General features: G+C 47.9%; 1 protein-coding gene across 4 annotated transcripts in view; it reads left to right on the top strand.

Annotated features, from left to right (window-relative positions):
* Positions 1 to 3,914: 3,914 nt before the first annotated feature.
* Positions 3,915 to 27,038, top strand: part of LOC147106565 (high choriolytic enzyme 1-like) — a 392,254-nt gene continuing 369,130 nt past the window's right edge. The window contains exons 1-3 of one of the 4 annotated variants that reach the window (XM_086007518.1): positions 3,915 to 4,024; positions 26,375 to 26,457; positions 26,546 to 26,576. In XM_086007518.1, the coding sequence (XP_085863644.1) occupies positions 26,389 to 26,457; positions 26,546 to 26,576 (100 nt within the window). In that variant the 5' untranslated portion in view covers positions 3,915 to 4,024; positions 26,375 to 26,388. Of the gene's footprint in view, positions 4,025 to 26,370; positions 26,458 to 26,545; positions 26,577 to 27,038 lie in introns of all 4 variants that reach the window. The other 3 variants (XM_086007519.1, XM_086007516.1, XM_086007517.1) reach the window with 3 other exon arrangements.

Raw genomic sequence — 27,038 nt, 5'->3', positions numbered from 1 at the left:
CCCGATTTGTGTGCACTGAGCTCCGGTGACCGTAGCTGCATTACTGCCGTGCCTCTCGCTGCGGCTTCGTGTGCTGCTGCCATAGTGACCGCCTTCTCAAGCGTCAGCTCATTCTCCTTGAGCAGTCGCTTTTGTGTATCCTGTTTAAATAAACCACACACAAATTTGTCTCGAAGTGCCTCTGTCAGTCCCGTTCCAAACTGGCAATATTTCGCTAATTTACGCAATTCCAGCAAATATTCAGCATTGCTTTCATGCTGTAGCTGCCTTCTGTCGTAAAATTTAAATCGTTCCGCTAGCATCAGCGGCGTGGGGTTTAGATGATCTTTCAGGACAGTAACAATCTCATCGAACGTCTTATCCGCCGGTTCATCTGGTGATAACAGGTGTTTCAATTGCCCGTATGTCTTCGCACCCATTAAATTTAATAATGTTAGAGCTTTATCTTGGTCACGAATTTTATTGGCCTTACAATAATTTTTTACTCTTTCAACATATATGGCCCAATCTTCGAGGTCACTATCAAAGGTGCTAATATTCCCGTGTTTAGGCATTGTAGATTTGCAATTTCTCAGATTTTATTTTCTTTACTTGTTATCAAAGATGGCGGCTTCCCGCTCTTGCCATCGTCCTCCGCCCACAAAATGGCGGTTTTCCCGCGCTTGGCGGTCTTCACCCGTCCCCCGACGCCGTCTCCCTTCAGCCCCCGAGTGCGGCCCTTATCTTCGCCGCGATCGCCCAAGTGCGGCCCTTATCAGCGGATGCGATCGCTGGATAGCGAAGTGGCTCCCGACCGAAGCGGCTCTTGCTCGCTCCCTCCCGGGCTCTGGCTTACCCGCTCGCGCGTTTCACCGCGGCTCTTATCAGGGATTGCGATCGCCCTTATCTTCTCCAACTTCCCCAGCCCTGTCTTTGCAGCCAACACTGCACGGCTTACCCCACCACCTAGGTTGAACAAGGAAACTGCAGAAAGACTTCTGTCAGTCGCTGGAAGCTGTCAGGATGGCTGCTGCATTCCAGTGCTCAGTCGCTGATGGAGGCTTCAGAGTCCTAAAGCCTGTCGCTTCTAGTGGGGTGGTGATGTTTGAAACCTCTCTTCAACTGCCGCAGGGTAAGAACCTGACTCGTCGCCAGTGTTAAGTATGTGTATTGTATTGAACAATTAACACAAAGACTTAAACGTATAACTCAAACAGGTCTTTACTGGTTGGAGGTAGGGACTACACGTAGATCTTTACTTCATGCCCACAGGCGGGAACTGAGGGGAGATCAGTACCCACAGTACTATTTATACCCCTATGGCCAGGAGTGGTACTGCGTATCACTACGCCCAACAAGTAGTGCAGTCCTGTCCATAGGTTCAAAGTAGCACCCATATTACATACACAACAAGTGGCAAATAACATGCCAGGCAATGACCATCTTCAACAAGAGAGAGTCTAACCACCTCCCGTTGAGATTCAACAGCATTACTATCATCGAATCCTCCACATCAACATCCTGGGGGTCAACATTAACCAGAGACTTATCTGGACCAGTCACATAAATACTGCGGCTACAAAAGCAGGTCAGATATTGGGTATTCTGCAGTGAGTGACTTACCTTCTTACTCCCCAAAGCCTTTTCATCATCTATAAGGCACAAGTGTGGAGTGTAATGGAATAATCTCCACTTGCCTGGATGAGTGCAGCTCCAACATCACTCAAGATTCTCAATGCCATCCAGGACAAAGCAGCCTTCTTGATTGGCACCCCATCCACCACCTTAAACATTCACTCCCAGAACCTCCTAAACCTGTACCACCTCTACCACCTAGAAGGACAAGGGCAACAGGTGCATGTGAACACCACCACCTCCAAGTTCCCCTCGAAGTCACACACCATCCTGACTTGGAAATATATTGCCTTTCCTTCATTGTTGCTGGGTCAAAATCTTGAAACTCCCTACCTAACAGTGCTCATCACATGGACTGCAGTGGTTCAAGAAGGCGGCTCACCATCACCTTCTCAAGGGCAATTACAGATGGGCAATAAATGCTGGCCTTGTCAGCGACATCCACATCTCGTGAATGAATAAAAAATGTACTGTGGACACCCTTTCCCACGAGCTGGTAAGAAAGCAGCTGTGAGTACTGAGTACATATTGCAGTATTTCCTTGAGTTTGATCGAGCCCCCTCAGTTGCCTTCACTGGTGACTTTCAGGAAGTCCAGGAAAACCGAGGACCTGAAGTTGAACTTGAAAGTGTGTGTAAATATCACTCTAATTGAGTGATTACATATGTTAATTGGCAAACCGCCTCTCCCAAGGGGGTTGCGGGCACCCAGCCTACTGCACTGGCGTGAAATGCGAAAGTCGGTGGGTTGGAGCCAGCTTCCCAACACGCTGTCATTTTCTTCGATTTAATCCCTCCACCCACACCCAAACCCACACGCTCTTCCATGCTTAAATTCCTCTCATAGTTTCTTACTGAGATGTAGAAAAGTACTGCAGGAATAATATACTCTGCCAGCAGGTAACACCTTGAAGGTGTCCTTATCCTCTTGTGTTGCCTCATCCTATTTCATGCAGGATTTATACCAATACCTTCCATCCAACAGGGTTTCCAGCTCATCCTCCTCTTCACTCCACATAAGTGGGGGGGGGGGGGGGGAGTAGAATTTCTACAGAGCTGTCCCATTGTCCTGCTGTAACTTCTTTGAAAGATTAGCAGAGGCCACGGAGAAACAGCGTAAATGTCATTTATATAAATGGCAATACTCCAGCTGTGGCCTAACCAGTGATTTGTAAAGGTTTAGTATGACTTCCTTGTTTTTGCATTCAATGCCTCTATTTACAAAGCCAAGTATCCCATACGTTTCTTAACTGCCTGATCAACTTGCCCTGCCACCTTCAAGCATTTGTGAATATGCACCCTCAGGTCCATCTGCTCTTGACTTGGGTATAGGGAGTACAATTTTGAAGTTTGCGGATGATACAAAACTTGGCAATGTAGTAAAAAGTGAAAAAGATAGTAGCAGACTTCAGGACATAGACAGACTGGGCAGACACGTGGCAGATGCAATTTAATGCAGAGAAGTGTGAAGTGATGCACTTTTGGGGAAACAACATGGGGATCTAAATGATACTATTTTGAGGGGGGGTGAAAAAGTATTATGTACAATTGTGGATACCACACTTTAGGAAGGATGCTAAGGCCCTGGAGAGATGTTGGAACATGGTCCATGTTGAAACATGGAGTAGAGGCAGCGATGTTCATGGGGAATTAAAAATTAGCTTAGCATACATAGAAATCTTACCATAAGCTTGTGTTTTTAAAATGGGATGTGGGCGTCGCTGGCAACCTGCAGAAGTGTCTTCCCGGGACTCCAGAGCCCTAAGATGAGGGCCACCTCAATCTCAAGTGGCTCATGATACCGCAGTGCAATCAAACACTTCTCGCATCCCTGGACTTCCAGGGTTGCAAATAGACAGAGCACCAGGATTGTTTAAAGAACAGCACGGAGAGGCAACAGGGAGAAGCACTGAAAGCAGAGGACGCATTTGTCCTAAATGTTAATGTGCACAGCAAGAAATAAAGCACTTGTAAATATTAATATGCCCAGTAAAAACATTTTGTGATATGAAGCCTAATATTCAAAAGTATGTGTTCTTTGTTTGTGTTTTGTGTTTCAGTTTTATTGGAGGATTTCATGACTGGCACGAAGAATGGAGCTTTTGTGCTTGGCAAATAATGGATGGGAAAAGGAAAGGATGTTGGTGATGAGTCGCCACTCGCCTGGGCGGGCGGTTTGAAGAGCGCGTGCGCGGTGGTTTGAGGAGCGCGTGCGCGACGGGAAGGCGGTTTGAGGAGCGCGTGCGCGGCGGGAAGGCGGTTTGAAGAGCGCGTGCGCAGTGGGTAGGCGGTTTGAAGAGCGCGTGCGAGGGAAAGGAAAGTTCTGGAGAATAGCGAAGTGCGAACGAGCGCCATCTAAATCCTCCAGTGCAGCCGAGGGACCGCGACGCTAAAGCAAATATCGAAGATCTGTGAGTGACAATAGCGATGAACAATTGAGTACTGCACAGGGAATATAGACCTGGTCAAGCTGTTAGTTCATATAAATTCCGTATGTTTCTATCTGAATGACGGCATGCGGAAATGGTCAAGCGAATGGGGTTGGGCTGGTGCCGGGGGCGGGGCTGGAGGCTGGAGGCTGGGCTGGTGCTGGGGGTTGGGACTGGTGCTGGGGCGGGGCTGGAGGCTGGGCTCGGGCTGGTGCTGGGGGTTGGGCTGGTGCCGGTGCCGGGGGCTGGGCTGGTGCCGGGGCGAGGCTGGGGCGGGGCTAAAGGCTGGGCTGGGCTGGTGCCGGGGCGGGGCTGGAGGCTGGGCGGGGGCCGGGCTGGTGCCGGGGGTGGGGCTGGGGGCTGGGGCGGGGCTAAAGGCTGGTGGCTGGGCTGGGGCTGGTGGCGGGGCTGGTGCCGGAGCGGGTCTGGTGCCGGGGGCCGGGCCGGGCTGAGGGTCAGGTAAAGTTTGTTGGACGCGGGATGGGCCATCCCTTGGCTGGCTCTGTTCGATGATGTCCTTCTCGTCTCTGTGGTAGCGCGCCTCTGAGCTTCTTCGTGGCGTCTTCAACACCGAACAGTAATCTCGTCACTCGTCAAAGAAAGACTTGCATTTCTATAGCGCCTTTCACGACCACTGGATATCTCAAAGTGCTTTACAGCCCATGAAGTACTTTTGAAGTGTAGTCATTGGCCCAGAAATTCGGGTCGGAGGTTCCCGCGGGTGTAAGCCCCCGACCTGCACTTACCTAGTGCGCCGGCCGTTGTGCTGTGGGCCCGCGTGGGATTCCGATCCTGGGCCTGTTCCAGCTGCCGGCGCGCAGTGCTTGCATACCCCAGGGGCGCAGTTAGTTCGATGCGTCCCCTGGGATCACGTGGGCCATGGAGAGTCAATCAGAGCAGGAAGACCTTTCAAATCTATGAATACAATTCAGCCCCAAAACATAACTAAAACTTCAAATAAATTTTAAAAAAATCACATTTTTAAAATAACTAAATTACATAAAATAACTATTTTAAACAATTACATTTTTTGAAAAAATTAATTACAGTTTCTAACGGGGCTAAAAATAAACTTATCTTTCTTTAAAGTATTAAAAAATAATAAACCTGTGGAAAAAATGTTTTAATTTTACTTAATTCACCACTTACCTTGTTAAAAGCAGGCCTTGCGACTGCTTTTTAAAAGCGTAGCTGCTGGAGACTTCCCCTCCTGGAGAAACCTGTAAAAAAAAACAAAAACACGGAAGTTCCAGGCGTACGCATTGCCTCTCCGGCGCACGCGCTCGACCTGTGAACCCCTTCCTTTAAGGGAACAGAAGTTCCTCACAGCAACAGGGACCCGGGTTCAAATCTGGCTTCGGGCGACTGTCTGTGTGGAGTTTGCACATTCTCCCTGTGTCTGCGTGGGTTTTCTCCGGGTGCTCCGGTTTCCTCCCACAGTCCAAAGATGTGCAGGTTAGGTTGATTTGGCTATGATAAATTGACCCTTAGTGTTAGGGGATTAAAGTTATGGGGATAGGGTGGGATATGTGTCGGTGCAGGCTCGATGGGCCGAAATGGCCTCTATCTGCATGTAGATTCTGTGATTCTGTGAAGTTCCGGTTTCCCGCGCATGCGCAGTGCATGCACGAAACCAGCACTTTTGTTGGGCCTACACGTGAGTACCCAGCGCGTACTCACCCGTGGGGACCCGAAGTTCTGGCCCACTGTTGTAATGTGGGAAACATGGCAGCCAATATGCGCACAGCAAGCTCCCACAAACAGCAATGTGAAAATCGCCAGATAATCTGTTTTAGTGATATTGATTGAGGGATATTGATTGAGGGATAAATATTGGCCAGGACCCCAGGGATAACTCCCCTGCTCTTCTTCGAAATAGTGCTGTGGAATCTTTTACGTCCACCTGAGCGAACAGATGGGGCCTCAGTTTAATGTCTCATCCGAAAGACGGCACCCCTGACAGTGCAGCACTCCCTCAATACTGCACTGGAGTGTCAGCCTAGATTTATGTGCTCAAGTCCCTGGATTGGGAGAGGACTCACTTCCCTCACATCCAGGGGATCATTAACTGCACATTTTGTCATCAGCGACCCAGAACACCAGCCAGCAGGAATCATCAATATAAAAAGCTATCACTGCATGAATGTTCAGGTGGTGTCCGCTCACTGAAACAGAATTGTGCAAGTTTGTGCATGGTACCCAGGCAGCTGTCATGCCCCTATCCTGCGACACTCGACCATGCCTCCCAATATTCAACCCTCACAGGAACGTGGCGGGATAGCTGTTCGGGATAAGGGATATCCTCTACAGAAGTGGCTCATGACATCTCTCTGCAACCGTGCCACATCTAAGCAACACAGATATCAAAGCCAGGGGACCACCGGGATGATTATTGAGCACACCATAGGCTGCTGAAACAGGTTCAGGAGTCCTGACAGGTCTGGGGGTTCCCTGAAATATGCCCAACAAAGAGACTCCCATAATGTAGTGTGCTGCATACTGCACAACCGTGCCATAGAGTCAGCATTTGGAGGAGGCGCAGCAGCTGCAGCAGTCCTCATTGGAGGGGAAGGTGAGGAAGCAGCAGAAAAAGGAGAGCCACCTCAACACCTTGCAGCAAGAGATGTGAGGTATCAGCTAATTACTCAGAGATTGCGTTGACCTCATTCTCCTGCCCTGATAACTTACACAGAGCCCCTTTGTTTAACAGTCCTTTTCACATTCTTCAGTACTCCCTTTGTCCTGCATTAAAGAACATTCAGACAATTTCTATATCACTGACACACTGATAATGCAAATTCAGTAGCTGCTATGGAACCACACTGCAGATAAAGTGGAAAATGTGATAAAGATGATTCATTTAATAGAAAACATAATAATTGCCTTCCATTCATGACTCACTCAAGTGATCAACCCAGAGTGCTTTTTTTAAAACAAAGTTTACTGACTCTACTATTCTTACAAGGTGCTTCTCTGGTGGCCTCACCAAAGCTGGAAGAAGGCTGCTGTTCCTCATGTTGGGATTTTTGGGATGCTCATGGCTGGTGACACCTGAGAGCTTGAGCCTGTGACGGGCCGACTGCAGACTGCTGCACCTCGGATGCTGCCAGGACAATGTGGTTCGGCTGATTTGCTGACAACATGGCGGGTATTGGTTAATTGTGTGCTGAATGAGCAGACATACTGACAACCTGAGTGAGAAGCTGTTGAAAAGGTTATTTGAGATCATCAAAGACCCTACCCACCCCAGCCACAGTCTGTTCGCCCTCCTGCCATCTGGGAGACGCTACAGATGCATTCGCACCCGTACGACCAGATTTAGGAACAGCTTCTTTCCCAGGGCTGTCATCCTACTGAACTCCACAAATAAACTCTAAAGCCTGCACATCTGCCAATGCACTTTATTATGGTTATATTTATGTTAATATACTACAAGCCAAATGTATGTTGAATGTTTAAATGTCTTAATCCAAATGTACACTCTCGGGAGCTGCAAGCCTACATTTCGTTGTACTGCACTTGTGCACTAACAATGACAATAAAAGTTGATTTGATTTGATTTAGGGTTTGTGCATGTATAGAGAGGTGGAGAAGACGACAGATGGAAATATATATTCCACTGAGAAGAAAAGGGTGTAAAAGAAAAGACAGCCATCCGTGGCTAAGTAAAGAAATTAAGGATAGTATTCGACTAAAAACAAGGGCATATAAGGTAGCCAAATCTAGTGGGAGGATAGAGGATTGGGAAAACTTTAAAAGACAGCAAAAAATAACAAAAAGAGTGATTAAGAAAGGGAAGATAGATTATGAAAGTAAATTAGCAAAAAATATAAAAACAGATAGTAAGAGTTTTATAGTTATATAAAAAGAAAAAGGGCGGCTAAAGTAAATGTTGGTCCCTTAGAGGATGAGACCGGGAAATTAATGGTGTGAAATATGGAGATGGCAAAAACACTGAATATTTTGTATCAGTCTTTACAGTAGAGGACACTAAGAATATCCCAACACTGGACAAACAGGGGGCTATAGGGGGGGAGGAGCTAACCACGATCAAAATCACTCAGGAAGTGGTACTCGGTAAAATAATGGGACTCAAGGCAGATAAATCACCTGGACCTGATGGCTTACATCCTAGGGTCTTGAGGGAAGTGGCGGTAGGGATTGTGGATGCATTAGTAATAATTTTCCAAAACTCCCTGGACTCAGCAAAGGTCCCGGCAGACTGGAAAACTGCTAATGTAACACCCTTATTTAAAAAGGGCAGTAGACAGAAGGCTGGAAACTATAGACCGGTTAGCCTAACATCTGTGGTAGGTAAAATTTTGGAGTCCATTATTAAGGAGACAGTAACAGGACATTTGGATAATCATAATTTAATAGGACAAAGTCAGCATGGTTTTATGAAGGGGAAGTCATGTTTGACAAATTTGCTGGAGTTCTTTGAGGAAGTAACATATAGGGTGGATAAAGGGGAACCAGTGGACATAGTGCATTTAGACTTCCAAAAGGCATTTGACAAGGTGCCACACAAAAGATTATTGCTTAAGATAAAAAATCACGGGATTGGGGGTAATATTCTGGCATGGATAGAGGATTGGCTATCTAACAGAAGGCAGAGAGTTGGGATAAATGGTTCATTCTCAGACTGGCAATCAGTAACTAGTGGTGTTCCGCAGGGGTCAGTGCTGGGTCCCCAACTCTTTACAATCTGTTAACGATTTGGAGGAGGGGACCGAGTGTTAACGATTTGGAGGAGGGGACCGAGTGTAACATATCAAAGTTTGCAGATGATACTAAGATGGGAGGGAAAGTAGTGAGTGAGGAGGACATAAAAAACCTGCAAGGGGACATAGACAGGCTAAGTAAGTGGGCAGAGATTTGGCAGATGGAATACAATTCTGGAAAGTGTGAGGTTATGCACTTTGGCAGGAAAAATCGTAGAGCAAGTTATTATCTTAATGGCAAGAAACTGGAAAGTACTGAAGTACAAAGGGATCTGGGGGTCCTGGTACACGAAACTCAAAAAGTAGTATGCAGGTGCAGCAAGTGATTAAGAAGACCAATGGAATGTTGGCTTTCATTGCTAGGGGGATAGAATATAAAAATAGGGAGGTATTGCTTCAGTTGTACAAGGTATTGGTGAGACCACACCTGGAATACTGCATACAGTTTTGGTGTCCATACTTAAGAAAAGACATACTTGCTCTCGAGTCAGTACGAAGAAGGTTCACTCGGTTAATCCCGGGGATGAGGGGATGGACATATGAGGAGAGGTTGAGTAGATTGGGACTCTACTCGTTGGAGTTCAGAAGAATGAGAGGCGATCTTATTGAAACATATAAGATTGTGAAGGGGTTGGATCGGGTGGATGCGGGGAGGATGTTCCCGATGATGGGTGAAACTAGAACTAGGGGGCATAATCTTAGAATAAGGGGCTGCTCTTTCAAAACTGAGATGAGGAGGAACTACTTCACTCAGAGGGTGGTAGGTCCATGGAATATGCTGCCCCAAAAAGCTGTAGAAGCTACATCATTACATAAATTTAAAACAGAAATAGACAGTTTCCTAGAAGTAAAGGGAATTAAGGGTTACGGGGAGCAGGCAGGAATTTGGACATGAGACTAGGTTCGGATCGGACATGGCCCTGTGGGTAGCGGAGCGGGCCCAGGGGCCGTGTAGCCTGATCCTGCTCTTATTTAGTGTGTCTAATTCTGTTAGATTCAGGAGATGGTTCTGTGATAGTAGATTGGCGGTTAGGATCAGATCAGCCATGATCTTATTGAATGGCAGAGCAGGCTCGAGGGGCCGATTGGCCTACTCCTGCTCCTATTTCTTATGATCTTATGAAGGAATGCTGGGAGGAGTTGGTGGTTGTACAAGTGCTAGGATGTGAGAAGAATGCTGTTAGTGCATGGAGTGAAGATAGCAAAGGGAGAGGTGTTGCAGTGGGTCCTTGAATGGTCAGGGATGTGATGAAGGGGAGAGAATTGTTGAGATTGGTGGGGGAGTGATCAAAAGAATGTTGTTAGGTGTTGTGGAGATATGAAGAGCTTTAATCATATTTTTTGCTCTTGTGAGATCATTGAAACTCTTGCTGCACTGAAGCCAGGTCCTGGGGATGATGCTGGTGACACTAACCTTGTAAGCCACCTCTGTTAAAGCCTGCATCATTGTGGCCCTGAGGGTGCTTCTGTTGAGAATAGTACCTCCCTCCTTCTCCTGACTAACTCCACTAGGACCTCCAAGGGAGGCATCAGAAAAGCAAGGGGCAGCACTTCGACTCATCTGTGATGCCAAACCTTCCTCAATAGTTGAACAAGCAAAAATCAAAGTGGGGAATGCAACCTCGCTTTTAGAGATGCATCTCTGCTTGAAGTAGGCCTGGGGCAGTGCGATGGAAATTACGTGTCATTTGGATGGGCTGCCCAATTTCTGATGCAATCGGGAGAGCACCTCATCAGTCAAATGGAAATGAGGCCTGTGAGCTAAAATTGGCTGAGCCTCACACTGACATCATGGATACTTCCTGCCTGTCCTGCCCCAGCCCACCTGATTCGCACCCCATGTTAAAATTGGGGCTATAGTTCTTTCTATTCTTCCTTAATGAATTGTCGCCTCAGTCACAAGGGAGTGGTGTGGTCTGTAAACTCTGGTGGCAGGCTACCTCCAATGTTCCCCGTAATTTTTTTTTGGGTGTGCGGCCCCTTTAAGGGGCTGCTCGGCTCATTCACAGTTTCACGCATGCGCAAAATTTAACATTGGAAAAGCCGGTTCTGGGCTGCTTGGGACAGGTCGCAAAGCTTAGAGGGAACATTGACTACCTCTGTGTTGGTTGTCTTCTCCTTTAGTGTAGTCTTATTATCACATTGCCTCACAGGTGGTGACACCTTGCCCCTTATTGAAGCCTCCCTGTCTAGCTATACTTTCCACTGCCTCTGGAAATTGCTGGTGCCAAACTTGGATGAATCACAAATTCCTCCAGATAAACTTTGGGAAGACAAAAGCCGTCTTCTTTGGCCTCTGACACAAACTTCATATCCTTGCCATTTGCCACGATTTCGCCGACTAAGGCGGGTCAAGTGGGCCGGGGTCAGTAGCACGGTCCCAGCCCGCTGCCTGCTCTAGCCCGCACTCTCCAAGTGATTTTACGTTGATTGGGCTTGTTAAGCTCGCCCAGCGAGGTTCCCGGCCAGTTAAAAGGCAGTGGGTCTGATGACTTCATTTGATGACGTGTTATCAGCTGGTTTCCTTAATGGGGCCATGTGCAAATTGATTTTGTCAGTTTTCTACAGCATTGAGGTGCTGCAAACACTGACGAGCACGGCATAGAGGTGCACGGCTGCACCCAGGCTCTCCCATGACTCCCTCCATATGCTTATGGAGGGAGTCATAGCACACAGGGAGGTTCTCTTCCCTTCCAATGGGCGGAACAGACCTCACACTCACCCTCATCCTATTGCAAGCAAACCAACTAACAACACGCACTTGGGTGATTTAGCCAATGTTCATGTGAAGTTTCTGGTAATGTGCTGTCAAACATTGAAATCTTCATTTTCAACACATTGCGTTTTTTGACAGATTTGTGTGCACCTTTGGAAGTGGCTTAGTGAGTTCCAGTGAATGGTGAGACATAACGGTACCCCCCCCCCCACCCCCCACATTGGTGACCAGTTTGAAAGGAATGGCTCGGGCATTGTAGGGATGCTTTATAGTGCTGGTGTGGGGTGGTGCCAACCTGGCGCATCATGTGACAGCCAGGGTGTACAGCATCAAGTGAAGCAAATCTGGCCCTGGTGAGGCCATCCCAGGCGTCCTGGGCAGCAATGTGCTCGGGTGCTGATGCCCTGTGTCCAATCAGGTGATTGCGGAGAAGGTTGGTGATGTTGTGGTGCTGCTGGTGTGCCTATTGATGTTGGTGTTGGGGCTGATCGTGGTGGGATTCTGAGGACCAAGGTGAGATCTTTTCCAAGGGCAGTGATGTTGCTGGAATAGATGGCAGCTGAAGTTGAGATGACAGAAGCGATCTGTCATTGATGAGAGAGCTTGCTCCAAGAAGGTGACAGTGGATAGAGAGTTTACTCCAAACACTTCCAAATTGCATACAGCTGAAAAGTGTCTTCCAAATATTGAAATCTGCAGCTTCTGACATTGGAAAGTGAACAGCTGTGAAATGGTAGCTTTTATACTACATTTGCAGCTGTCAGCTATTCAGAAGAATGGATAGTCATTGAACTCCCGACCTACTTACCTGATGTGATCTCCGAATGCTGTGAACCTTGTGGAAAAAGGTGTAAAAATAGTAAGTACCTGGTAAAATAGTGTTTAACAACCTTTTAAATTGCTTTTAATGAGCTTAATTGCCTGTCCCGCCACTTGGGGTTGGGTCTGTTCACCGCTGACAGACCTGACACTTGGGAGACTCGCGTGGAGGCGGGTTCAGAGCGGGATCCCGACCCACTGTCAATCTTTTCGAATTTAACAGCTAACCCGCCTCCGAACCTGCCCTCTGAGCGCTGGGAAAATTTTGGCCATTGATTCCATCCTCCTCTCCGGCCAATGTGTCAGGCTGAACTGCACTGTTCACAACTTTGGCATCCTATTCAGCCCCAAAATGAGTTTCTAATCCCATACCCTCTCCATCACAAAGACTGCCTCGTTCCACCTCTGTAACATTGCCCTCCTCCACCCTCAACTCAACGCATCTGCCACGGAAACCCTCGTACATGCCCTTGTCACCTCCATTGTTCCAATGTTGAAACAAAAATAGTAAATGCTGCAAACACTCAGCAGGACAAGCAGCATTTGTGGAGCGAGGAAGGTAGAGTTAATGTTTCTGATCAATGAAGCTTCATCAGAATCGGCTGATGTTATGGATGAACAGCTTATAAGGAGGCGAAGAGCCAGGAAAAAGAGGGTGGGGAGAAGTAAAGAGAGAATGCTTTATGATTGATTAGGTGGAGGACAGGAGATGATTAAATGAGATGTGATTAAGATGTACAACAAAAGGAGGGAATAATCAGAGAAATTTAAAAAAAATAAAAGATATATCTGAGACCGGAAGATGTGTGAATGGTTACAGCAGAGGAGGAGGGATGCATGGAAAATCTGGCAAAGCGCAGAAGGCTCCAGTGGACTGGGAGTGTGGAAAGTAAAAGGCAGGTAGATATTGGGAGGCAGACCATCCTTCGGGCTGTGAGCTCTGTCTCCCAAGCTTGGGCCCCAATGGATTGCGGGCTCCTTCTCTTCATAAATCAATGAAAACAGAGCACATCAGATACTTGGATCTGGAAAACCATCAGCAGATGATATCCAAATTAATTTTGAAGCAGTGCCTTTGCATTTTAGAGGCATTCTACTCCATATAAATCTGGGAACTGAGTTGCCTTCAGTTATTTGGCAACTGAGGTTCATCCAATTTAAGAGAGGTGTGGATTTTACTCATACTACTTAATGGTTCTAAAACAGTTAGCATTCTAGAGAATTTTGTTTATTTTGCCTGTTGACCAAATATTCTAAAAGAGAGAAGTTCATGTAGTAACAGTACATGAAGTAATTCAAGCAGTGAGTTGAGACTGCCTGGTAGCAGTGATGTGAAGGAGGGCTTACTTTCACATTGCATACTGTTTTGGGAGGATCGATCATTTTAATTTCCAAGGTTAGAGTTACTAGCAGGAGGTGTCTTCTTTCAGCCATTCCTTTAACCACCAGAGTGTTCATGAAATGCTTTATTTCAGCACATTGTGAGGTAGTTTAATTGCCATTAAGCACGATTTAAAATTCCTGGAATTCATGCGTCACATCAATGATAAGGCTCATCTGAAACCATTTTGTTTTGGAAAACTCTGGCCCCAGCACTTCACTTCTTTGCCCGGATGTACATTCAGCACTTCTGTCAGTGACTTTTTAACTCAGCCACCTCATCATTTTAATTCTGGGTTTGTTGTCCAATCCACAGCAGCGGGAATGATGAGGATCCGCATGACGTAATCTCAACTCCAACATTTAAAGGGCCAATCCAGAAATGCAATTTGGAGGAATTGGAGTTGGGGAAAAAGAGAAGCGGAAATTCCAGAATGGATTTGAGACATTCAAAGGCTTCGACCCGGTTCACTGATGCCTCCCTTGATGTGCTGCTGGGGGCTGTGAGGAGCTGGAGGGACATAATATTCCCCAGCAATGGGAGGAGAAGACCTGTAGCAGAGAAAAGGAAGGCGTGGTTAGCGGTTGCCAAGAGGTGAGCAGCAGTATCATAGTGCCATGCTCCTGGATGCAGTGCAGGAAGCAGTTTAATGACCGAACCAGGTCAGGAAAGGTGAGTACAGTTGTACATTCACCTACATCCTGCTGTGCGCATCACCCCAACCTCCTCACTCTGCCTTCTTAAGCCGACTCCATCACATCACTCTTCACACCCACTCACCTGGCAGGTGCACCCATGTTCTCTGTCTATGTACTTCGTCATATCCCCATCTATCCATCCACCACTACTACTCACCCTCATTCTCATTCGATTTCATGCCTCCCTGATACCCTCACCAAATGCACTCCATCCATTGGCTGAACACATGCAATTCCACTCACTAGTAGGTCTATTTTTTCCTGTTTTGCAGAAGAGAGCACAGAACACCAGGGAGAGGGCGAGAACTGGAGGTGGTCCTCCAAACATCTCGCAACTGATGAGCACAGAGGAGGAGGCGCTGGAAATCGGTGGAGTTTCGGCGTCTGGCCATTGGAGATGAGACGGGAGCTCCCAGCTACCTGTTGACACAATTAAATCCGCATGTCGTATGGCACTCGGTCATATTGACTTGATTTCAACAATGAGTGAAACATGACCATCTTCATAACTTGCAACATATTCTTACCTTGCCAGGACTAATTCATGACTTTTACCTTCGACAGGGCCTTCACATGTGAAGCAGAAGTCGGTGGAGCTGACCAACGCGACGACGAATCCTCAGAGGAGCTTAGGCCTTCTGACGGTGCACCGTCACAGGATTCGTGTATACCATGCACCAGCTCAGATACTTGCATTTCGGTGAGATCACGAATACAGACGGTGGTGTCACGGACAGCAGTGAAGAGTCCGCGTCGGGGAGAGCAGCCCTCTCTAAGCTGTGCTAAGCGGGACACACATACTGTACCCCGGGAGCCGTCGATAAAATGTAAAACCATTGAGCAGCAGCAGACAATGTGCGATGCACTGACAAGTCTTTCAAGCACACTGACCATGATTGTAGAGAGAATAGAGTCGACCACATCAAGTATGAATGGGCTGATGTCGCAGGGCATTGCGATGATGTCTTCTTGCATGGAGAGAGCGGCCAACTCTGTGGAACATCAAACGCAGCAATCAACTGAGTCCATGCATGCCTTGACCATGGCTGGACAGACTCTGGATGCCAACATATTTGCCACCTTAAATAGGATGACAGATGCCTTAACCTTAGCCTTACAATGCTGCCCTGATCTGCACCAAAATGCTTACCACCACAGTGGTAGCAGTGAAATGCGGCTGGACCATGAGGGGGACGATGGTGAAAGTAGACATGGAAGTGGGGACTTCACTCAAAGCGCTTCCACTTCTCACCCGTTGGCCCCGCCCCCAAGTCAGTAGCCCACATGCTGCCTCGCCTCCCGATGGCCGAGTGCAAGTGGAGCAGTCTTTGGCGGGCCCACATGGGCTCCAAAACCCAGAGGTCATTGGCCAAGAGCATCTAAGCAGACAGAGCAGGGATCTGAGCAGCCTAACCTTATCTCTGCTGAAGCCACAGGGGTTTTGCACCATATAGGAGTAAGGAAGGTTAAAGAAGAGTAAGTCTTTGTCGTTTCACAAGGGTCTGTGCATGGGTGTATGAAAAAATGTTGTGTTGTTAAGTTTCTGTTGTTTAGTTAGGTCACTATTTATCACCACTTCCCTGTCTTGTCCATTCTTGGGTGCTGGGTGACGAGTTGCTTTTTAAATTGTTTGATGATAAATGGGAAGACTTGAATTGATGGGGACCTTTGGGGGGGATGTTCAAGGGTGGTTGATTGTTTGCAGGACTGCTTTGTGTCAGTGGCATTGGGGGTGGGGCAGGGTGAGAAGATTGGCTATTGCATGTGCTTGTGACATGGGTTCACAGGTGCAACCTAAGTAAATCTTGCATTAATAAGGGCATCCCGGAAAGCAATATGAGCAGCTGGGGGTTGCATTACCCTCATCACCTTCCTCCTCGTCCGCTTCCGAATCATCTGAGGAGAATTTGAGCCTTGTTCTTTCTGCAACTCCTTTTTTATTCGTTTATGGGATGTGGGCATCGCTGGCAAGGCCAGCATTTATTGCCCATCCCTAATTGCCCTTGAGAAGGGGGTGGTGAGCCGCCGCCTTGAACCGCTGCAGTCCGTGTGGTGAAAGTACTCCCACAATGCTGTTAGGTAGAGAGTTCCAGCAGTTTGACCCAGCGACGATGAAGGATCGGCGATATACTTCCAAGTCAGGATGGTGTGTGACTAGAAGGGGAACTTGGTGGTGGTGGTGGTGGTGTTCCCATGCGCCTGCTGCCCTTGTCCTTCTAGGTAGAAGAGGTTGCGGGTTTGGGAGGTGCTGCCAAAGAAGCCTTGGTGAGTTGCTGCACTGCATCTTGTAGATGGTACACACTGCAGCCATGGTATGCCGGTGGTGGAGGGAGTGAATGTTTAAGGTGGTGGATGGGGTGCCAATCAAGCGGGCTGCTTTGTCCTGTATGGTGTCGAGCTTCTTGAGTGTTGTTGGAGCTGCACTCATCCAGGCAAGTGGAGAGTATTCCATCACACTCCTTACTTGTGCCTCGTCGATGGTGGAAAGGCTTTGGGGAGTCAGGAGGTGAGACACTCGCTGCAGAATACCTAGCCTCTGACCTCTTGTTGCCACAGTATTTGTGGCTGGTCCAGTTAAATTTCTGGTCAATGGTGACCCCAGGATGTTGATGGTGGGGGATTCGACGATGGTAATGCCGTTGAATATCAAGGGGAGGTGGTTAGACTCTCACTTGTTGGAGGTAGTAATTCCCTGGCACTTCTGTGGTGCAAATGTTACCTGTCACTTATCAGCCCAAGCCTGAATGTCGTCCAGGTCTTGTTGCATGTGGGCATGGACTGCTTCATTATCTGAGGAATTGTGAATGGTGCTGAACACTGTGCAGTCATCAGCGAAAATACCCATTTTTGACCTTATGTTGGAGGGAAGGTCATTGATGAAGCAGCTGAAGATGGTTGGGCCTAGGACACTGCCCTGAGGAACTCCTTCAGCGATGTCCTGGGGCTGTGATGATTGACCTTCAACAACCACAACCATCTTCCTTTGTGCTAGGTATGACTCCAACCAGTGGAGAGCTTTCCCCCTGATTCCCATTGACTTCAGTTTTACTAGGGCTCCTTGAAGCCACACCCAGTCAAATGCTGCCTTGATGTCAAAGGCAGTCACTCTCACTTCACCTCTGGAATTCAGCTCCTTTGTCCTTGTTTGGACCAAGGCTGTAATGAGGTCGGGAGCCGAGTGGTCTTGCCGGAACCCAAACTGGCCATCAGTGAGCAGGTTTTTGGTGAGTAAGTGCCGTGTGATAGGGTTGTGAATCTTTGGAATTCTCTAATTCTCTGCCCCATCACTTTGCTGATGATTGAGAGTAGACTGATGGGGCGGTAATTGGCCGGGTTGGATTTGTCCTGCTTTTTGTGGACTGGGCATACCTGGGCAGTTTTCCACATTGTCGGATAGATGCCAGTGTTGTAGCTGTACTGGAACAGCTTGGCTAGAGGCACGGCTAGTTCTGGAGCACAAGTCTTCAGCACGATAGCCGGGATGTTGTCGGGGCCCATTGCCTTTGCTGTATCCAGTGCACTCAGCCGTTTCTTGATATCACATGGAATGAATCGAATTGGCTGAAGACTGGCTTCTGTGATGGTGGGGACCTCAGGAGTAGGCCGATATGGATCATCCACTCGGCACTTTTGGCTGAAGATGGTTGCAAATGCTTCAGCCTTGTCTTTTGCATGTGCTGGGCTCCACCATCATTGAGGATGGAGATATTCATGGAGCCTCCTCCTCCCGTTAGTTGTTTAATGGTCCAGCACCATTCACAACTGGATGTGGCAGGACTGCAGAGCTTTGATCTGATCTGTTGATTGTGGGATCGCTTAGCCCTGTCTATAGCATGCTGCTTCCGCTTTTTAGCATGCATGTAGTCCTGTGTTGCAGCTTCCTCAGGTTGGCACCTCATTTTTAGGTATGCCTGGTGCTGCTCCCGGCATGCTCTTCTACCCTCCTTATTGAACCAGGGTTGGTCCCCTGGCTTGATGGTAATGGTAGCGTGAGCGATATGCTGGGCCATGAGGTTACAGATTGTAATAGAATACAATTCTGCTGCTGCTGATGGCCCACAGTGCCTCATGGATGCCCAGTTTTGAGCTGCTGGATCTGTTCTGAATCTATCCCATTTAGCATGATGGTAGTGCCACACAACACGGTGGAGGGTGTCCTCAGTGTGAGGATGGGACTTCGTCTCCACAATGACTGTGCGGTGGTCACTCCTACCAATGCTGTCATGGACAGATGCATCTGCGACAAATAGATTTGGTGAGGATGAGGTCAAGTAGGTTTTTCCCTCATATTGGTTCTCTCACCCCTTGTTGCAGGCCCAGTCTGGCAGCTTTGTCCTTCAGGACTCAGCCAGTAGTGGTACTACCGAGCCACTCTTGGTGATGGACATTGAAGTCCCCCACCCAGAGTACATCCTGTGCCCTTGCTACTCTGTGCTTCTTCCAAGTGGTGTTCAACATGGCGGAGTACTGATTCATCAGCTGAGGGAGGGCGGTAGGTGGTAATCAGCAGGAAGTTTCCTTGTCCATGCTTGACCAGTAGCCATGAGACTTCATGGGGGTCCAGAGTCAATGTTGAGGAGTTCCAGGGCCACTCCTTCCCGACTGTATACCCCTGTGCCACCACCCCTGGTGGGTCTGTCCTGCCGGCGGGACAGGACAGGGATGATGATGGAGGAGTCTGGGACATTGGCTGAAAGGAATGATTCTGTGAGTATGACTATGTCAGGCTGCTGCTTGACTAGTCTGTGGGACAGCTCTCCCAATTTTGGCACAAGTCCCCAGATGTTGGTGAGGAGGACTTTGCAGGGTCGACTGGGCTGGGTGTGCTGTTGTCGTGTCCGTAGCTGGTGCTGAGGTCGATATCAGGTGGCCCGTCCGGTTTCATCATTCTTATGTTTCGTAGCAGTTAGTTACAACCGAGTGACTTGCTAGGCCATTTCAGAGGGCAGTTAAGAGTCAACCACATTGCTCTGCGTCTGGCGTCACAAATAGGCCAGACAAGGACGGTAGATTTCCTTCCTAAAGGGCATTAGTGAACCAGATGGATTTTTACGACAGTCCGATAGTTTCATGGTTACTCATTACTGATACTTGCTTTTTATTCCAGATTTATTTAATTCCAGATTTATTTAATTAACTAAATTTAAATTCCCCAGCTGCCGTGGTGGGGTTTGAACTCATAATCTCTGGATCATTAGTCCAGGCCTCTGAATTACTAGCCCAGTGACATTACCACTAAGCTACTGTTCTCTATTGCTATCCAGCTGCAGGTCTCTGAACAGCAGGTGGTGCTGGTGATGGTCATATTAGTCCTTGTCCGAGGTCCAGTCTAAGGCAGCAATAGCACCACCCTTGCCGATGTGATTGAGAAAACCTCCAGTGTAGAAAATAAGCTCTCAGCACAAGTACTGTGAACAAACCCTTTCTTACGAACTGTTAAGACAGCAGCTGTGAGTACTGAGTATATATTGCAGTATTTTCTTGAGTTTGATTGAGCCCCCTCCATTGCCGCTGTGCTCTTGCCTTGCCTTCACTGGTGACTTTCAGGAAGCCCAGGAAATCTGTGGATCCAATGTTAAATTTGAAAGTGTGTGTAAATATTTCTCCAATTGAGCGATTAACATATGTTAATTGGCAACCTGCCTCTCCCGAGAGGTTTGCGCGCACGCAGCCTAACGCGCTAGAGTGAAATGGGGTTGGAGCCGGCTTTCCGACACACTGGCATTTTCCCTGGATTTCACCCGACATCCGCACCCAAACCCACGCACTCCACCATGTTAAAATTCCCCCCTCCAACGCTGTTACGCTTTACTTATCCCCAGGAGGAGCTGCTGAAACCCTCATCTATGTTTTTGCCATCTACAGGCTCAACTTTTCCCAATGGCCTCCCAAGCTCCACTCTACACAACTTATATAAAAACCCAATTTGTATCTCACACTAAATCCTGCTCCCCATTCACCCCTCCTCGCTAACCCTAACCCTAAATGCCCCCCAATGAATTGAATTCAAAATCCTCATCATATGTTAAAAGTTATACATAAAATCATTCATGACCGTACTTCACCCTAGTGTTGCAACCTCCTCCAGCCACTGATAATGGAACAGAAGTGGTCCAGGGAGTAAAGTACAACTCAGAGTCAGAAGAGCAGAGAGTACGTGCTGGCAAGTAGGGCTTATAGTAATTTGCAAGAGTGGTAGGGGGAGAAACCTTGTGCAGGGATTTACATTTTGAATTCAATGGGCCCGATTTTGTGGCTTGTGTGGGAAATGGTCGGATTCCCCCGAATGTGGGGTTCTGACGCACAAAAAAATGTGTCAGCCAGCTCCACACAATTTTCCCTCAAGTGGCCAATTAATTCCCAGCATGTGGGCAGCCTTGCAAATTGTCCATTTCTAGTCAGAAAGCCCCACAGTATGATGTCATCATTTGTGGTGCTTTCAAGGTCCATAGCAAGCACTGCATCCTCTGAAGGCTTCCAAACGAACCATACAGGATGGCAGAGGAGCATGCAGCAGCTGTGGCCAGTGCCCGACCCCGAGCTGCCTCCAAATTCGATGAAGCTTCACTGCAGGCATTATTGGATGGGGTTAGGGCCCACAGGGAGGTCCTCTTCCCTAGGTCAGGCAGGAAGAGGCCTTCCACTGAGACCAAGGCTGCATGGATGCAGGTGTCAGCAGATGTCAACTCGAATGTGCATGTAACCTTGGCATCACATCTCTAACTCCTTCCTCTACTCCCCCACAGGACCATCCAGAGCCCCCATCCGCACTGTGGAGGAGGAAGAGGCTGTGCAGCCAGACTCCTCAGAGGAAGCTCCAACCTCTGAGGGCGCAGCGTCAGCAGAAGTAAGCGCACCCAGCACCAGCGCAGACACTCACACCTCGGGGACCTTCGGGACATAGAGTAGTATTGTCACCTGGTGCTTCACAGCTCACAAGTGAGCCTCAGCAGATTCTGGAGACAGGGACAGCAGTGGAGAGTCCTCGTCGGAGGGCGCAGGATTCTGCCAGCTCAGCTGCGCTGCATGTCGACCCTCTGCCTCTGGGTCTATCCGCAAGAGAAGAGTTGATGGATCTCCATGCACAGATGCAGGAGTCTCTAGCAGGTTTTGTCTCCAGGGTCGCTGCGAGTGTGGAGCGAATGGAGGAGTCCATAGCGACCATGAGCAGAGCCTTTGTGGAGTCATTGGCGCATGAACGCATCACCATGAAAAGGTTGGCAACCTCCATGGAGGAGATAACTCGCCAGGGTACGGAAAACATGGTGAGTGCTCATAAGAGAGTGACATCTTCTTGAGCAGCGTTGGCCATCTATTGAACAAAGAAACCAGACCTTCATGGAAGTCCTTCTGAGTAGGACTGCCAGTGCAGAAACGGATCCCACTGGCCCCCTAAAGCGCAGCAAGGTGCTCTCAAGCCACTTCCAAGCGCTGGCCCCTTCTGGCCTGTGCAGCTTCAGGTGAGTGAGCAGCAACCTGGTGCTCATCCTGCTGTTCCTGGTTCTGCTGCTGCCGCCTCTGCTGCTGGAGATACTCTAATGGCAAGAAGGGAAGGAAAAAAAGGCGTCCCATGGTTCTCGTAGATGCCTCCGCTGAGGAAGCGCTGAGTGAGGGTGGATTCCCAGGAGATCGCATTGGAGAAGTGTGTGAGGCTTCAACCTTCCACAGCTGTGCCTAAGCCTTGAAGAAGTAGCCCCAAGCCTGCAGCAACAAGGTCCTTCACCAAACAAATGCTGTCCCTTTAAATCGCAGCTTTCCCGATTGACCTGCAGCTGACAGCAAGCAAGCCGGCAAGCTTCACGCCAGGTTTCATCAGCGGGGTTCCCCGCAGGCGTGTTTAGCGTGGGGAACCCCACAAAATCGCAACGGCCCCTGAAAATCGGCTTAAACGTGGAAATAAGTGGTAATTAGTGTTCCGACGGCCAGTCCCGCCAGCGGCGGGCGGGACAGAATCGGGTCGCAGAGAAACGGCGGTCTGAAAGTCGGATGGGGCGGGGAATCGGGCGGGGGGGGGGTCGCAACCCGCATTTTCGGCCCCCGGCTGCATGAAAAGCTGCTCGACGGCTGCCAGAAAATTGGGGCCAATGAATTGGGAACTATGAAGCCAATGGTGGTCGGTCAGGAGTGATAGGGAAGGGAGACAGGTGCAGGATAATATGCAAGTTACAAAGTTTCAGATGAGTTGGAGAAAGGGAGGCTGGTGAGGAGAGCATTGAAGAAGTAGGGCTCGATTTTAATAGCCGTGACGAAGCAGGTTTGAAGGCGGGTCAACTGTGAAAATCGGAAAAAATGGTTTCAGACACCCAACCCGCCCCCACGCGATTTTTGTGAGCGTCGGGTCAGCCGCTCCCAAACTGACCTGACTCCAACCGGTGGGACAAGTAGTTAAGGCGATTAAGAGCCTGTTAACCGCCTTGCTAATCCTATTTTGAGAGAGATTTCCCATTTTCGTGCCTCTGGCTCCGGATTCCCGTCTTGTCAGAAACAGTCCAGCTGCATGGAGACGAGTTTCTCGAGGACATGTTCTGTCGTCATTATTGGTGCAGAACTTTAAAAGCACTCCTGTAACATGGCTGGCATTCAAATGCAACAGGAGGTTTGGGATAAGAGTTTGAAAATCTACTGAGCTCGTGACTGGTCAAGCTGACACACATCTGCTGTTTGAACTGATTGGAATAATTTCAGGCCACTTTGAGTGTGCGCTTGCAAGCTTCTAGCCTCAACTGAAATCTATAACGGGATGGGAAGCATTTACATCCTGGTCGTCCGATTCGGAGGAAGAGCAGCACGGCTTAGTGCTGCTGGATGAACAAGTGGCTCAGCACACAGCCTCCTTGGAGGAAGATGAAGAGGAGGAGGATGAATAGGAGGATGGGGAGTGATGCCTTGCGGGGCCAGATATGGTCAATCCAGCAGCAGGAGACCACATTAAGACCGTCAGGCAAGGGATGCTCTCAGCCATGCCAGATTCGCGCAAGCTAACGCTTCAACCACAGGCAGTTGGTACATGGAGATGAATATAAGTCCGACAGTCTCAAACCCCAGGCATCATCTGTCCAATAAACGGTGGTTTGCGCTCAGTGTCACCACCATCATTGTACATGGAAATCGCCCTGAGCCCCCACTTTTGAACTTCCATTTCCCAGAACACAGAGGCCACAGTTTAGGTGATCTCAGCAGATCATTAAACCTTTTTCGACACTAAACCCATGTGTGTCTGCACACAGACCTCGAGCTCACCTCCTTAGAAATTTGCAGCCAAGCTGCCTTGGTTTGCTGAGGAGGCCTCCTCCTTCCGTTTCCAGGGAAGAGGAGCTCCTGATGTCCTCTAACTCCCTCCACAAGAGCATGGAGGATTGAAACTGGCTGCAGCCTTAGTTTTTGGGGCTGCCATTCCTGCAGCTCCCAGCACCTTTAAGAGGAAAAAAAGCATTAATATTACTAAGCAAATGATTGGAACACATCTGGCATCTTTTTCATTTCATAGTCACATAATAAAGTTATATATCAAATCATTAATCTCTTTCTGGAATAATATGACTAGCAATATCATTAATTAAATTTTGCTCAGAACAGATGCTGTCAACTACCCTTTCTTGATAATAAAGCACCATGCCATCCCAATCACATTTGTATGCAAAGGGGACACGGCCCTTTTAAATTTTCAAACAAACAACATGTCATCAGACGCGAGAAACTGACATCCTCCAAGCAATTGCCTGGAGGGACCGGCACATCGGCCGTAACGAGGCCAACGAAGCCAAAATCGGAAGTGCTGGGAGGCGTCAGCCGGGTGCGGGTCTGAAAGCTGCCGAGCAGCAGGCCCGCCCTCAGCCCGCATCCGTTATTAAAATCGAGCCCGTAGAGTCTGGAAGTGACAAATTAGTTATGATGTAGTCATTTTTAGGACTTGTACCCACTGGTAGATCTCACTATGTCACAAGATGATCATTGATTTTCTTATTTCTGCTCAAGGACTGGGCAAACAGCATGGAGGCTAAACAGTTTACTTCTCTTGCAAATGGATGCTTCTATACACTGTTCCTCTTTGTTTCTCTGATTTCTGCGATTATTCAGTAAAATACTGATTTTTGGTAACTCGGCCTCAGAAACTTACTTTAGGACATACTTGAGTTAAATAGTGATTAGGTCATCTCGCTTCCTCACAATGGAGATCTCCACTCTATTTCTCTGGTCAGGTTCTTGATTCAGCTAGGTCCATTTAATGGTCTTTTGAGTAGTCTGTTGATTGCAGCTTAGCTTCCAGAAAAACATCTGTAACAAAGCCTACAGTATTTAATTGAAAAATATTCAGTGGTGCTGCACTTCTATCACTTTCCTTGGAGAGAGCAGGAGGGAAGATGGGGGAGGAACTAGAGAGACACAGGTTCAGCACTAGGCCAGGTGTGAGCCATGGGGTAGGTTTGGCTTGGTTGACAAAAGGAAGTGGAGGAAGCAACGGCGGTAGCTGAATGGATGGTCTGAACCTTAGTGACAAAGAAGTCTATGAGCTCGTCACACTTGGAGGTGAGGGTGGAGGATGCAGGGGAGAGGGGTTTACGAAGATGGTTGGTAGTACAGAAAAGCTGGGGATTATCTTTTGCAGCGCGAATGAAAAACACATAATTCACAGTACCCAAAGTGGCATACTGTAGGAGTGGTCTTTGGCCACATCTCAGTTTCCTACAAAAATTTTGTATCTCACTTTCACCCTCATTAAGAGCTTGTTACTTGTTTTTTTTAAAACATCATGTGCCATCCAGCTACCTGATGACCATTGTGAATATCGAACAAACTTCATACCATCACCAAACACTGCTGTGCACTTAGCTGTGCACAATGCAAACCTCAGAACAAATATTGTTGGTTGGATTTACCATTCCCCACAAAATTAATACTTGGTGAGTCTTGAGTTGTGAGCATGTTCATTGAGTGAGAACCTTCAGTTCAAAATGAATTGACATTGGCTTTACTTGTATACTTATTGGGAGCAAGAAGGAATGTGTCATTGACACTTGCAGTGTTGTGATATTACCATATTAAAGCATCTTAATGGGACATTATCCCTTGTAGGATTTGTCCTATTTTGTGGCCTCAAGACTATTCTAGAAAGTGGTTAATCTTTTACTTTGTTCTTTCAGTAAAAATACTGATTTATAATTCATCCTTTCGATTCTTCTACGTTTGGAGAACAGTGGCAAGATTGACCATAACCACATGTACTTTTTTGTTACTTTGTTTCAGAACTTCAAAAACCTATCAAAAAATTAGTGCCCCAAGAGGGCGGCGGGGCGCTACTGGAAGTGCCCTGCCTACCTCTCTGGGCGCTGTGAGTGAATATCACGGCGCTATGTGTCGCAGCGCACGTCGCGCCGCAGTACTGCAGGCCTTCCCTTATTAAAGGGGAGGGGCCTTGCGCAGTGCGACCCGAGGCCCAGCTGGGCTACCAGGGATCGGAGTGCCAGCAAAAGAGCCTGGCACGCGAGGAGTGCCGGGCTCACGGAGTGCAGCCGGCACCCCGCGGGGGTGACTTCACAGGAGGCCGGGGACAGCAACAAAAATGGCTGCCCGGCACATCCCCTTTAATTTGCGCCGCCCTGGCCGCAGGTAGCCCCCCCCCCCCCATACCCTGTCGGACATGGCGCCCAGCGGTAAGTCAGGGGGCACTACCGAAGATTGCGGCCGGGGAGCAAGTGGGGCGCTGCACACGGCGATGACATTATCGCTGGAGGCACAGCGCCGCTGGGCGCTAACGGTTACCGCTGCCGCTATCCTCCCGCTGAATTTTGCGGGAGTCATTAGCGGTGCCGCGCACAGGCGCTAATGGGAGGTGCAATTCAACTGAATTTTTCCCCCTGGCACTGTTCTGAGTACCGTAATTGTAATACCTATGGAAGCAGGTAATCTAGTATTTTTGAAATGTTCTATCTTTTTAAAGTGAAATTATGCAGAACATGTTCTAGAACAATCTTTCTCCATATTCATATAAGGTAGATGTGTAGCAGAAGATGGACTTTATCTTTGGAGTAGTGTTGACCTTCTCTCTGCTGAGCACCTTGTGGAACAATGCAGTTGCGGTAAGAAGTGAATGAAATATTAACATTGTTACTTATGTCCCTAATAATTTTTGTAACAACTTTGTAACACATTATTATTTTAATGCAGGTAGAACGTTTGTTGACATCCACATTTCAAGGTTCGTTTCTTGTACAGAATTTCAAGCCCAGGTATTTTCAAATTTGAAGGTATAACTGGATACATGATGCATGCTTAATCCAAAACTGAAAGAAAAGGAACGATAAAGCTTTCTCAGTATTTTGCTTTCCAGTACATTATTTTTGAAAGTAATTGCTATTGTGTTGTAAAGTGTCCAATTTTCTAATTGACAAAATTACATTGGTTTCTTTACAACTGTGAGCCAGTTGGTTTAGTCACCATGTAAACATTTTAAAATCAAAAATACCTGAAACAAGGGGAAAAGTTGCATCATAAAATGGAAATGTGATACTGAAGATTCCCTTCTAAAAGTCATCAGAAGAATTTTACATCCAAAAGGTTTAAATTCATAATGAAGTTATTTTGAGGAGATAAGAATGAATTGATAAAGGAAATGCAGTGGATGTTGTGTATGTGGATTTCCTGGAAGTGTTTGATCGGG

The sequence above is a fragment of the Somniosus microcephalus genome, chromosome 15 (assembly GCF_052327205.1).
Source record: "Somniosus microcephalus isolate GS21.2 chromosome 15, FLI_Smic_1.0, whole genome shotgun sequence".
In the NCBI taxonomy this organism is placed as follows: Eukaryota; Metazoa; Chordata; class Chondrichthyes; order Squaliformes; family Somniosidae; genus Somniosus; species Somniosus microcephalus.
Note: the sequence above shows the minus strand (reverse complement) of the source record. Positions and strands in the feature narration are given on the sequence as shown.